At 33.0% G+C, this 13,246-nt stretch overlaps 2 protein-coding genes across 4 annotated transcripts; one reads left to right on the top strand and one right to left on the bottom strand.

Annotated features, from left to right (window-relative positions):
- The first annotated feature begins 1,089 nt into the window (after positions 1–1,089).
- LOC143253904 (uncharacterized) lies at positions 1,090–13,246 on the top strand. Of its 3 annotated transcripts, none has more exons than XM_076508463.1 (5): positions 1,103–1,462; positions 5,325–5,591; positions 5,735–5,917; positions 6,383–6,517; positions 6,939–13,246. In XM_076508463.1, the coding sequence occupies exons 4-5, from the start codon at positions 6,472–6,474 to the stop codon at positions 9,269–9,271; spliced, it is 2,379 nt and encodes a 792-aa protein (XP_076364578.1). In that variant the 5' UTR covers positions 1,103–1,462; positions 5,325–5,591; positions 5,735–5,917; positions 6,383–6,471; the 3' UTR covers positions 9,272–13,246. The 3 variants fall into 3 exon arrangements, with proteins under 3 accessions (XP_076364576.1, XP_076364578.1, XP_076364575.1); XM_076508460.1 differs by lacking the exon at positions 5,735–5,917 and adding an exon at positions 3,091–3,219 and having other exon boundaries at positions 1,120–1,462; XM_076508461.1 differs by lacking the exon at positions 5,735–5,917 and having other exon boundaries at positions 1,090–1,462.
- Positions 10,260–11,630, bottom strand: LOC143251750 (general transcription factor II-I repeat domain-containing protein 2A-like). Its single transcript, XM_076502995.1, has 2 exons — positions 10,827–11,630; positions 10,260–10,556 (listed from the first exon to the last, which is right to left on the bottom strand). Exons 1-2 carry the CDS (start codon positions 11,628–11,630, stop codon positions 10,260–10,262), a joined length of 1,101 nt encoding a protein of 366 aa, XP_076359110.1.

Here is a 13,246-nt window from a genome sequence, read left to right as displayed (position 1 = left end):
GATTTTAGGCAAGAAGCGCAGAAAATACAATTTAAAATACGTCTATTAATTGCCATGAGCTTCTGAGTAGAATTGTAAATTACACCACGGCCACAATACTTGCTTAATTTTTATACCTTTATATGGTTTTCTACTCAAATTTTCAAACAGCGTTCTTCTAAGTATCAACAATTTTCATAATTATAACACTGATTCTCTTTGAACATAAAATTCAGAAATAAAAACGTATAAATAAAAATTGTGTATGGATAAGTAACTGAAAGTAAGTTATTCACGATCAAATCTAAACATATTCAATACTTTTATTTTTATGTCATTTCTTATCATCACCAACTGGAATAAGGCGAACTGAAAATACTCAAAATCATAGATTCTGATATAGATTTCTTATCTAATTTTACATAATAAATTAAAACGACAAGTTTTACAATATTATTAACAGTTAACAAACTAACCAGTGTAATTAAAATTCCAAGTTTTACGAAATTTTCAATAGGTTTTTAAATATAAATAACACCCACACACATGTATAAAAACACATACCAGGAATAAAATCCATTCTGCTTAAAGAGGGGCCCAGCATGGCCTAGCGCTTTAAGGCGTGCGCTTCGTAATCTGAGGGTCGCGGGTTCGCGCCCGAGTCGTGCCAAACATGCTCGCCCTCCCAGCCGTGGGGGCGTTATAATGTGACGGTCAACCCCACTATTCGTTGGTAAAAGAGTAGCCCAAGAGTTGGCGGTGGGTGGTGATGACTAGCTGCCTTCCCTCTAGTCTTACACTGCTAAATTAGGGACGGCTAGCACAGATAGCCCTCGAGTAGCTTTGTGCAAAATTCAAAAAACAACAAAAACCAAAACTGCTCAAAGAAGTGGTTGATAAAATAGAAATAAAATAAAACTCTACATTATAAATAATTTAAAACAATAAATAAAATCACGTTTTTCAAACGTTTTTATTTTTCATTATATGCAGACAGATAAATAGATACGAAAATACATTCATCTTGAAATTTTATATTTGAAATAAAAAAAAATGATTTTATTATGAATTTAAAAACTGCTCCCTCAAATCATATATTTTATCTCTACCTTACGGGAAAATAAGTAAAGATAGTGATAATTATGTTAAGGATCGAATATTTTTTATCATTATTATTACTTCAATGAATTAGCATGATGCTATTAATGTTTAATAAATTTATTATTAAAAAAAGTTAAGGAATTTTGTTATACAGCATATACAAGGTAAATGTAAATATAAAACTGCCATAATGTAGAAGAAATTGTGCAAAACCAGTTATACTAATTGTGGCACAATTTAGCAGTACTACTACTACTACCCGATACTAGTAGTAGATTAATTTGGTGGTCCAAAAATTCAGGCTTAGTAATCAGATTTGTGCGCTGCTGTTTGTCTGCTACTATAAGATTAAGGCTTAGGCCTTTCCTAAGTACTGACTCAGGTAATACTAATATTTAGTGTATTATTAGTATTAGTTATTTGGGTATTATTTTGTTTTTGATAGCTCTTATAAATTACACTTGTAGTAATATAAGATATATTTGCTTATGGCGACCATGTCTTTTGAAATAAATATAATAATTAATGTATGAAAGGAATATACCATAAAAGTTATTTAAAAAGAATGCATATAAACTAGAATTGTAAAAGAAATAGCATTGTGTTCCATGCATCTGTGCACTACTGCAATTAGTAAGTTCCTAATCATTTGTACAAATTAGAACTTCATAAAATAGACAACATACGATCTCTCAGTGTGAGCTTGGCACACCTAGTTGCACATAAAACAAACCAACCTTTATTTTTAAGACAGTCATTAATTCCTTTTGTTAATCCTTGTAAGATGCCACAACACTACTTAGATATTATGGCAACTGCTTTATAAATACATATTTAAGGACAGGGGAGCTATTGGTCCATTTAGATTACCCCTTCCACTATATTAAACTCTAAAGTAAAGATAAAACACTTGGATCCAGTTCTTGTTATTCTCATATTTATCAATTAATTCATTAAAACTACATTAAATTAACTACCTATACTGTATTTTATTGCAACTTGTTACAAATGCTAGTCACTCTTAGCTGAGGATGGCTCCTTGCCTTCTAGAATTTATATTTGTGTCCCTTACTGGTATCACTCTAACCATTAAGTACCAAAAAAGATGGATCAAAATTACTTTTCTTAACATTTCAAATACACTTTAACCCCCCCCCCCTTTTTTTTTTAAGAAGAAAAAACAGTTCAAAGATCTTAAACCTATCCTTGTACCACAATGTTTTGATGTTGGGTATCATTCCAGTGAACATCCTTTGACCTTTGAACCCTTTATAACAATAAAGTGTTTTTCTTAAGACAAAGAGTCCAAGACCAAAATATTGTGTCCTCCATACTTCTCCCATGTTGAGGAGGGGTTTTGGGCAATGGAGAAGGAAAGTGGCTCATATATGCTCCTCCCCTGTGTCTTAATTGTCTTTGAAGGTGGCATTTAAGTGTTTACACTTCTTGCAAAAACTGCTTCAACTGGAAGATTATTCCATATATTTGCTACTCTTTGAGAGAAAAGGAACTTTCTTAAATCCAAATTGGAGCTCTGCTTATATATTTTATATTGGTGGCCTCTAGTTTTAGAAATATTAACTATAAAGAAATTTGCATCACATAGTAATTCAAGACCTTTGAAAATTTTTAAGACCTCACTTAAATCACTCCTTAGTGATGGATTTCAAGTGCAGTGAGGTGTAATTTCTGTAATCTCATTTCATAGGAAAGGCTGATAACATGTTACCTTCATGCCATTTCAAACTTGAAACAGTCTTATGTGAAGCCTAACTTCTGTTTTTTTTCTTCACATTTTTCAATATGTCTTTTCTAATTGCCTTAAGTACTCAAAACAAAGAAACTGCAACATTTATTTCCTGGATAGTTTTTGATTTTGAATAAGACAATTTATTACCATTTTTAAGATGAATTGTAAGATTGTGACCAATTCTTGATGATGAGAGACCCACTTGAAATAAAAATGTATCTCAGAACATCTGATATAGGTATTAATACTTTTATTGATAGGAGAGAACAATGTTTCGACCTTACTAGGTTATCTTCGGGTTAAGAAAGAGAGAGTTTGAATATGACCATTGATGGACACGTCTTCGGGACGAGAGTATAAATGGGTACGAGATTCTGGGGGCGTTGCAGGTAGATGTTAGGCTATTAATTAGTATAGGTATAAAGGTGTTCCTTTATTTTAGTTTTAGTTGTTGTATAAGTAGGGCTTGTTTAATTTTGTGTTTGTTTATATTTGTTTTCCTACTTAATATCTGGGTGTTTTCTATGGTTATGTTGTTTTCATTTGACTTGCAGGGTTCAAAAATATCTGAAGGTGTTTTTTTGTGTTCCTTGAGTATACTTTTCATTTTTCTGCTTGTTTCTCCAATACAGAAGTCATGGCAGTTGTTGCATTGTATTTTATAAATTATGTTGGTGTTTTGTTTGTCAGTGTAATTTTTACATACTATGGGCATCAGTTTTGTATCTGGTTTTTGATTAAATTTGGTGTTTACTGGAATGTTGTGTTTTATTATAACTTTTTTCCAAATGTCTCTCCTTATCAATAAAAGTGTTAATATTTCCATACCAGCCATTCTGAGATGTGAGATTGTGATCAGTCCTGGTAAGTGTCATCATCTCAGTCTTATATCAATGGTGGGAAAAGATATTGAAAGTCTGATGAAAGATACTTTGTGAAGTCATTTAACACAGACTACAGTTTTGTTTGATAGTCAACATGGTTTCACAAGGGGAAAATCTTTCCTTGTTAATCTTTTACATTTTATCTGAAGATGTTACTGCTTGGTTAGATGAGGGTATTGGTATGGCTACAATACATATTGGTGTTAAGGAAACATTTGATGAGGTTCTATGTAAAAGGTGTGTTGAAAAATGTTCTTTTAGGATGGAAGATAGACAGACTAGCTGGATGGAAGAAGCAAAGGGTTATAAATGGAGTTCAGTCTAGCTAAATTTATGTTATGAGTGGGGTACCTTGGGGCTCAGTCTTAGGACCTTTGTTTTTTAATTTACATCTGTGACTCAGATGAAAGAATGGTCAATAAATTACTTAAACTTACTGTTGATATCAAGGTATTGGATGTTTCTGGCTGTGAGGATGATACAGATATCTGTATTATTTAATGAGTTGGGTCAAGTAAATGGCATGTGACTTTTAATTGTGATGAATTGAAGATAGTGCACATAGGTTATCAATTGTGATGAATTGAAGATAGTGCACATAGGTTATCATAATTTGATTTATAATTATAATTTTGATGTAAATAACCTTAAATGTCATGAAAGAAAAGGATCTTGGTGTAATAGTTGATCAGTGGTAGTGTTAGAGCAAATAGGATTTGAAGTTGTATGTACAGAAATGCAAGTCTAAAGAGTTTATAATTACATTGTACAGGTCACTTTTGGAGAACTGTATTTAGTCGTAAGTTTGTTATCTTAAGACATTAAATTATTAAAAAACATTCAGGGGAGGGCTATTCAAATTATACCTGGCATAGGAAGGTCATATGAGGACAGGTTAAGGTGCCCAAAATTATTTTCTCTTGAAAATGGCAGTATTGTTTTCAGTGTTTAATTTTAATTTTAAAATTTAGTTTAGGAAATTGGATGGCCAAAATGAATCCACGAGTCTCTTGTAATCTTTAAATTATGTGTACAAGATACCCGTGTGTTTCTCTGAACTGGCCACATTGATTGGAGTTCATTTTGGATTACTGAATTTCAACATTTAATGTGTAAAAATAATATTCAGTAAGTGATATTTTTAACTATATATTGCCATTGAATATATTAAATTCCTGAGTAATCCAATGAAACAATTTAAAACTTACTCTTTGAAATGCATTTTGTTTATACAAACAAAAAGAATACCACATTGTTCTACTAGAAGTATTTCCTTTTAATTTACTTTAAATTAATTCTGATACTAAATGTTTACAAAACTCCAAAAATATGTGGTTTGATAAATGTTTTCTTCATTTACTGCCAGTCATTAGTAACAGACAACAAAGATACAGAACACTTACCAATAGACTAAGGATTGCTTTTGTTTAGAAGTTTTAAATTTTTGGTGAGGAACACTAAATGCATAATAAAGAACAGACTTCCATTTCACAAATTCATACCATTAACAAATTAAAGAGTGAAGTCTTGTTTTGTTATTGTACAAATTGGATTTCATAAGTATTGATTAATTTACCAGAAATGACACAGATTTTGAATAATTTATCTAGCAATGGCCGAGATTTCATGTTACGATCGTCAAGGAGTTGTTATTCAACATGGCAACAGGTACTTTCCAATGGAAAGTGACCCCTGCACACAGTGTACTTGCATAAAAGGAATGCCAGAAATGTGCATCTCTGTGTTTTGTTATCCACCAGAAAACTGCCAGAAATACCATGCTGAAGATGATAAATGTTGTCAGTTTGTATGTGATGATGAAAGCTTGGCCCATTTTCCTGGCTATGGTAAAAACAACAGTTATCCAGCTGATAATGGTGAATATAATCCTTAATTTTTTTTTTTTAAACACAAATGTTTTATCACTTGTAGTTCACAAATCTTTATTATTATAATTTGGTGTTAACAAGATACTAGAAAGACTTAAACTTCACATTTGAAACTATATGTTATTATATAGTCTTGTCAACCTGGTGATTCCTGAAGAGTTAAATCCTTGCTGTGTCTTTGCAAGATGTAGAGGAGGCAGAGCTTTTTAACATTGCTTTCAAATGACACGATGAGAACTATGACACGTTTCTCCTGGACAGGATTCCAGTTTAACTGGCAGCTAACAGCACGTATCCATCATACAGCTTGGTAGGTAAGATGAACTGAGGTAAAGTATCTTGCTGAAAGACACAACAGGATGGTGAGAACTGGCCTTGAACATGAAACAATCCAGCTATGAGTACAAGACAGACAGCCACTAAACCATGCTGCCCCTGATACCTATACAAGTGATATAAGAATATAGAATCTTTTATTTACCTTGCTGTTCTAAAATATTCTTTCTTTTTTGTCAAAAGCTCATAGTATTTAGTAGATTAACTCTGAAGAAATCATGAAATATATTTTCATTTATTGTTCTCATGTAGCTTATAATATCAAACTTGATAACTCAGTACATCAAAGTTTTAATGGTAAACTATTTATCAAAACTCAAATCATCAAATTGTATTATTCAAGTAAAGTTTCATTTTTCTATTTAGTCACAAAAATTACCAGCAATTTTCTGTAAAAAAAAAAAAGTTGTAAAAAGTCAGATATAAATGAGTTAATTTTGCAGGTTCTACAACATTAAATGCTACTAACCTTGGTCTACGTTTAGTAGCTGGTGCCGTCACTTCATTGCTTATCTTAGCCCTGCTTTTGTTTATGATCAATCGGCTTCGACGACGACGGCTGCTGTTAATGATTAGACGTGAGTGTCTTGTTCCCAACTCATTTCATTGACAAATACTTTGAAATCCTTTCATGTTTTGTTTTGTGTCTTAAGGTACACATGCAAGGCCCATTTTGATATACCTTGAAAATTTTGAATACAGTAAATCAGTATAAGAATAAAAGAGATTAAAGCTAAATATGTTCAATGTACTATGCCTAGCAGGGTCTAAAACCTCTTTGTATAATGCTACTAAGTCAGTAAAATGTTAAATCTCTTGAATCACAATTATTCACATTAATATCTATAAGGTGATTTGCCATAAACAACATCTTAAATAAATCATTCTATAAATAATTTCTGAAGTAAAATATTAATAACTGAGAAATATTTCTAGGTTTCCAAGGTCAAAGTTAAAATTTGATGTTTTAATTTTTATGAGGTATGCATTATGTTATAGGTTTTCATAGCAGAGGAGGAAATATGAGTGAATCTCAGTTGTCACAGAGGTTTTCTCTTGATGGTGATGATGCTGGTATGGGATATTTCATGGGCCGTGACCATGCTGAATTGGGGCCTTTTGATGATCCGTCCCCACCATATGCATTTTGGAAACCTCCAGAGACGTATATTCCACCAGGAGAAGCTCCTCCTCCTCACGAAGCTTCAGTGGACAACGTGCAAGCTCCTTATTCTGTTACTTCTCTGTCACCTTACAGAAGGACTTCACAGGTAAATGTACCTCTCCCCCCACACCATTCTTCTCCTCCTGTTCAAGAAGCAACAGAAACAGCTGTTTCAGAGGACAGTTCTCAGAGTGACAAAAGAACCTCTGATGAAACCAGCAGTCCATCCCAGCCTGTTGTTTCTACTGTTAACATAACTTGTGAAAACGAGGGCAAAGAAACGTCATCTGTAAGTCTTGGTAATACAGCCATTAGATCAGACGTTCGTTATGAGGATATTCCCATTTACATGCCAGATAACGTAACTGTTTTGCACATTAGAGACAGACAGACCTCATCTGATGCAGCTTTGAGAGACGAAGATATTACTAATGGTAACATACCTATGAATCCTGAAGCTGTAGAAAAGGAGGAATTTCCAAATGAGAAAAGTGTACCTGCATCAGCTGTTCATAACCATCAGCTACCAGAAGAGAGAGAAAGTGTTCCTCATGGAAGCCGGCATTCTTACAATGATATAATTGAATACTGGCAACACCGACTGCTGCGAATGCAAGGAAATGAAAACAAAAGGCTTAGCTTGCAACCTGCTGGTGATAATAATAACATCTATCCAGACCCTACTACTTGGAATGGAGAAGTTAGTGAGACATCCTCTAGTTCTAGTCCAACTTATGAACAACAAACTTTTAGTCCTTCAAGTAGTGATTCAAGTTCAATGGATGTGGACTTTGATCCTAATGGGGGACTTAAACAGAATGTCTCCAATCCACACAAAATCTCTAACCAGGAACCTTCACAAGTTTCTAGTTCATCAGCAGGCAAGTTTAGTTCAGTTGATCGAACCTTGCAACATCTAAGAAGATTTTCTTTAAACAGAAAAAACCAAAAAAAGAACAGAAAACGTGGAAAAGGAAGAGGTTCTGAACAAGCTTCTTACTTGAAGAGAGCTTCAATGGAAGCAAGAGCTCTTTCGCCAGATGCAAACTTTAGTTCCTTTGATGTTGGAAGCCCTGTTAAGATAAATCCTATTTTCCAAGATTCTGAATGCACATGTATTAATACTTCCCTTGAAGCAGTTAATCCCCATATTACAGATAGTAGATCTTTGATCAGTAGAAGCACTGACGGCCAAGAAGTTGCAGCATCAATAGCACAGTCTCCAAGGAAAAATTCCAGTGTTCAACCAAATGATCTATGTAGTGTTTCAAAAACTAAATATTCACTATATAATATAGGTAGTGTCTCACCTGAGTTTAATGACACCACTTCCCCTGAGAAGTTCGAACCTGTCTCTCCTACAGTAATAGCTGTTCGTTGTAGAACAAATGCTGTTGTTAACCAACTTCTTTTGGAATTTAGACTACCTTCCTCCAACAACCTTCAGTCCAGTTCTGATGCAGCATGTACATCTCATCAGAACTGTTTATTGCCTGCGCAAGGTATGTTTCAGGCCAGTAAACTTTCTCGATCTGGATCAGTGTGTTCAGAAACTGGAGAGAGGAAATTTGTCCTTCACAAAGACACTTGTTGTGCATCAAAAGAAACTGCTGAAAATGGCCTGGTTTCAAGTGGTGACATTTCTTCAGAAAAAGTTGACAAAGTAGAAACTTCAACAAGGCACCATCTTCCAGTACAACAATTGGATGTTCCTCTCCATTCTAGGTTACGGTGTAGTTTGACTTCTAGATCTCAAGAACCTAGTACATCTTGCCATACAACAGCAAACACATCATGTGAGCTAGAAATTAGTAAAACGAGAGAAGATGTGACAAGTAATTACTCCAGAAGACAGCACAGAGAAGCTCTTAATGTGCCTGATGAGAGAGAGAAAATAGATGTAGCCACACACGTAGAGAACAACTGTGCATCTGTAGCAACTCCACACGTAGGTTATTTTACCCAAAACTTGAACCACTTCAACACAGAGGATGCAACTTCTTTCCAAAGGAAAAATGTGGGTAGTAACAGCAGTCAAAGTATAACAAATGAATCTTCAGAAAATAGCATGGCAGGGGGAGCTCGTCCTCGACACTGGCACCAACTCAGAAGAGGTCAGAGAGAAACCAATGATGTAAAAGATTCTGTAGGTCTTAGCAACCTGTAACAGTGTTATTGAGATTGTTTAAGATTTGATTTAGGTGTATGAAGCATATTTATACGTTTTATATAGAATTATTTTTACACAGAAGAGGAAGCAATTCTTGTGCATTTAAATTTACAGAAGGTTTTATTCAGTATCTAGAATGAACTTTTTAAAGATAGCATTTTATTATATAATGTACTTTTCACTTATTGCCAAGATGCACAATGTGTTTCTTCAAGAATCTGTTGTTTGAAAATACAATTTTCATCTGTTTTGTTAATAAGAAATCCTTGTTTATTTCTGTCTTTTAAATCTAAAAGTTCTTTTCGGGTAAAGTGTGTAACTGTAGTAAAGTGCTACATAATATTTATTTACAGGTACAGAGAAGTTTTGGTCTAAAACAGGGGTGGCCAACCTTTTGTTTCCTATGCACCAATTTTTTTCATTTCTAATTCAGATGCGCCTTTCAATCCTTTAAGTATGGTAATTTGGAGATATTTGACAGTTATACATATAATCATTTGTTATATATATATGTTAATGTGGAGTGTGGACACATGTAGAAGTTGTAAAAAGAATTCAACATGAATACAAGGTAAACTTTATTTAGTTTATTGACACTTTGCATTTGCATTGATATATTTCATTAGTTATTTATGAAAGAATATCTAATAAAAATTTATCAACACAATTAGCAGTTTTAATGAAAAATAATTTTACATGGAGGAAAAATAAACATAACTAGGTTTAATGAGACTTTTTACTTTGCTTCGCTTTCACCAAATCTGTAATATTAGGAGTTAAATTAGTAACTGACAGCAACAGACAGTTTTTCAGACTTGAATCGGATAGTCGTGACCTCAGTTTGTTCTTGATCATCTTCATGGATGAAAATGCTTGCTCGCATCTGTATGTTGTTCCGAGGCGACAGGCATAACTTTGGGCAAATTTTCTCAGTTCTGGAAAATGTTCACATGGTAATGATCGCCAAAAATTAAGCATTCCAGATTCACTTGAGTGAGGGAAGTTCATTAAATTTACTCTTCAGTACTGAATTTGCTTTTAGATCAATAAGTTCCATCTGTATATTACTAGGCATCTTCAGAATGTTTTGTTCAGTAAGTGAAAATGGATTTGTAAATGTAAGCATGCAATCTTCTTCTTTAGCAAAATCACTAAAATGACTATCGAAGACCTCTTGTAGTAGTATGATTTTTTCAATGTTCAAGATAATACCAAATTTACAGAATACACATTCACTTTGTTCCTTTAAATGTGGAAATTGGCTCAAATCCTTGTTTTCTAGCTGAGAGATGAACAGTTTTAACTTCATTTTGAATGCACTGATATCATTTACAAAACTAGGAAACAATTTGTCCTTGCCCTGCAGTTTTGAATTTAGGTCATTGAGATGGCTGGTAATATCAACTAAAAAAGCTAAATCAAACATCCACTTTTCATTACACAAAAGGGCCCTTTCCTCGGGCAGCTTTTCTTTTTTTTCCAGAAAATCATGTACAATATTTTTCAGTTTCCAAAATATTTTGAGAACTTGTCCTCTAGAAAGCCAATGCACTTCGCAATGAAGGATGAGATCACCATATTCCATATCTAACACTTCACAATATTCTCTGAATTCTCTCCTATTTAATCCTTTAGCTCTAATTTTATTCACACATTTTACAACTGGTATCATAACATGCTGCAAATTCAAAATTTTTACACACAGAGACTCTTGGTGTATTATGCAATGATATTTTAGAAGAGGACGACCTAAAAACTTTCCGAGCAAGGCTACAGTTCCAGCAACTCTACCAATCATTGACGGTGCTCCATCAGTACAGACACTTAAGAGTTTACTAAAGTTTAAATGCTGATTTTCTAAACATGACTTTACTTTCTCAAATATGTCTGACTCTCTAGTTTTTCCATGGAGTGATTCAAGACCAATAAGTTCTTCAAATATGTTAAAATTATCATCAATTCCTCTTATAAAAATACTTAACTGGGCTACATCACATATGTCAGCAGATTCATCCAAAGCTAATGAAAAGAAAGAGCACGCATGGACACGTTCCCTCAGTTGCTCAAATACATCATGAGAAAGTTCCTCAATGCATCTTGTAATTGTCTGCTTTGAAAGAGCGATTTCGTTTACCTTTCTTTCAATACTTTTATCACCAAGACATTTTGCAAATTTTTGGAGGCAGGGTTTAACAATATATTTACCATCAGAGAAGGGCTTATGCTTTTTAGCCAACACAAAGGCGATTTCGTAGGATGCTTCGAGCATTGCCAAACTTTCACAACTTCTCTTTACAAAGAGATTTCGCCTCTTTTTCATATCCTGTTTTTTTTCTTGACCACATATTTTTTCCATAACTCAGAGCCAGGCATTAACTTTTGTTTTTCTTCTACTTCAACTTGGTGTTTCTTATAGTGTCTGCTAAGATCATGTCTTCTGTTATCTGAGAGGGTGCTTTCACAAACAATACACATTGGGTTTCCTGAACGACTCGCAATAAATAAGAACTCATTTTCCCACAGTTCATTAAACTGACGTTTGCTATCGCTTTCTGCTTTTCTTTTGCTCATGTTCTTTTTCACTGTAATGGGACTATAAAAAATCGAAAAAAAATATTATTATTATTATTATTATTATTATTATTATTATTATTACTAGTACATCCCACAGGATCATTGATCCTGTTTAATCCATGAGAGTATTGAAATTTTTTTAGATTTCATTTATATATTCGTAATCAGCTTGAAAAACTGCAACAGATGATGTATAAAACTTTATCATTTTCAAACATTTGAACTTATACAGAATGTTTGAAAAAACTAAACATTAAATTAAAAAAACATTATTTATTACTTTTTATCTAGAAAATTTATATAAAAATGATTATAAGCAGTCTTTTTTGTGATACTATTCTCTAACAATGATTATAGGAAATTTTCATGTCCTTTCAGCCTTCTATTACACCAAGTCATAATAACTAAAAAAATTTAAAAATTAAAAAACTGAAAAAAATTGCATCAAATGATGTATAAAACATTGAGATTTTCAGATATTTGAACTTTTACAAAATATTTTATAAAACTTTCAATATTAATACAAAAATTACTATTTAATTTTAAAAGAATTAACTCAATTCAATTTAAAAAAAGAATAAATACTTGCTTATTATGAATATGTTTTCATTCATGTATGCATGCGTATGTGTAAGGAGGAAAACTTTTACTCATGTCAATGCGAAAAATGAAATACTTCTACTGAGCTGCACTTTTTGTTACAATATTTAACATCCGGTTTGTAACGTACAGTTAATTCTGACCCTTAAATTTATGTTTGTTTCAATGTATCTATATCTTCTTGTGTATTCACGTATGTATTTTAGGTTTCTGTATCTAAGTTTCTCTTTCTCTTCTGTGTATTATGTCTTGATATAAAGATATATACTGAATTACATAATAAATCATTGCACCAAACGTCTTCATACACAAACACAAATGACAAACACACACACATCAACTTCAAACTCCTAATAAATGGACTCACACTCATATACCTGCAAACGTACATTCTTATCTCTGAAGTATAGTGCGCCACTTGTCATCGTGCAATGCGACACGGTTGGAGCATGCGCCATAGGTTGGCCACCCCTGGCCTAAAAGATATGCTGGCATTAACTCTCAAATTATCAATTGTTTTTATACTGCTTGTTACTTGAAAGATCAGTGTACTGTACCATGTTAAGATATGTTTGTTGCCTTTTGCTACTCTTACTGTAAAGGGTTGACTAGATGAGGTGAAATAACTTTTTTTTTTTTACATAAAGACTTAGATTATCATAGGGATAATTAGTGGGCTTGTTTACTATGTTGATAGCATTTAAACATTTTTTTGTTTCTGTAACTTGTTAGTTGGGATTCTGTAATTCGTAGTCATGGACTTCCAAAGCAATTTGGTGATTAAACAGTTAAAAAATA

This window comes from Tachypleus tridentatus, chromosome 6 (genome assembly GCF_004210375.1).
Source record: "Tachypleus tridentatus isolate NWPU-2018 chromosome 6, ASM421037v1, whole genome shotgun sequence".
NCBI classification, from domain to species: domain Eukaryota; kingdom Metazoa; phylum Arthropoda; class Merostomata; order Xiphosura; family Limulidae; genus Tachypleus; species Tachypleus tridentatus.
This window is presented reverse-complemented; position numbering and strand designations above follow the sequence as displayed.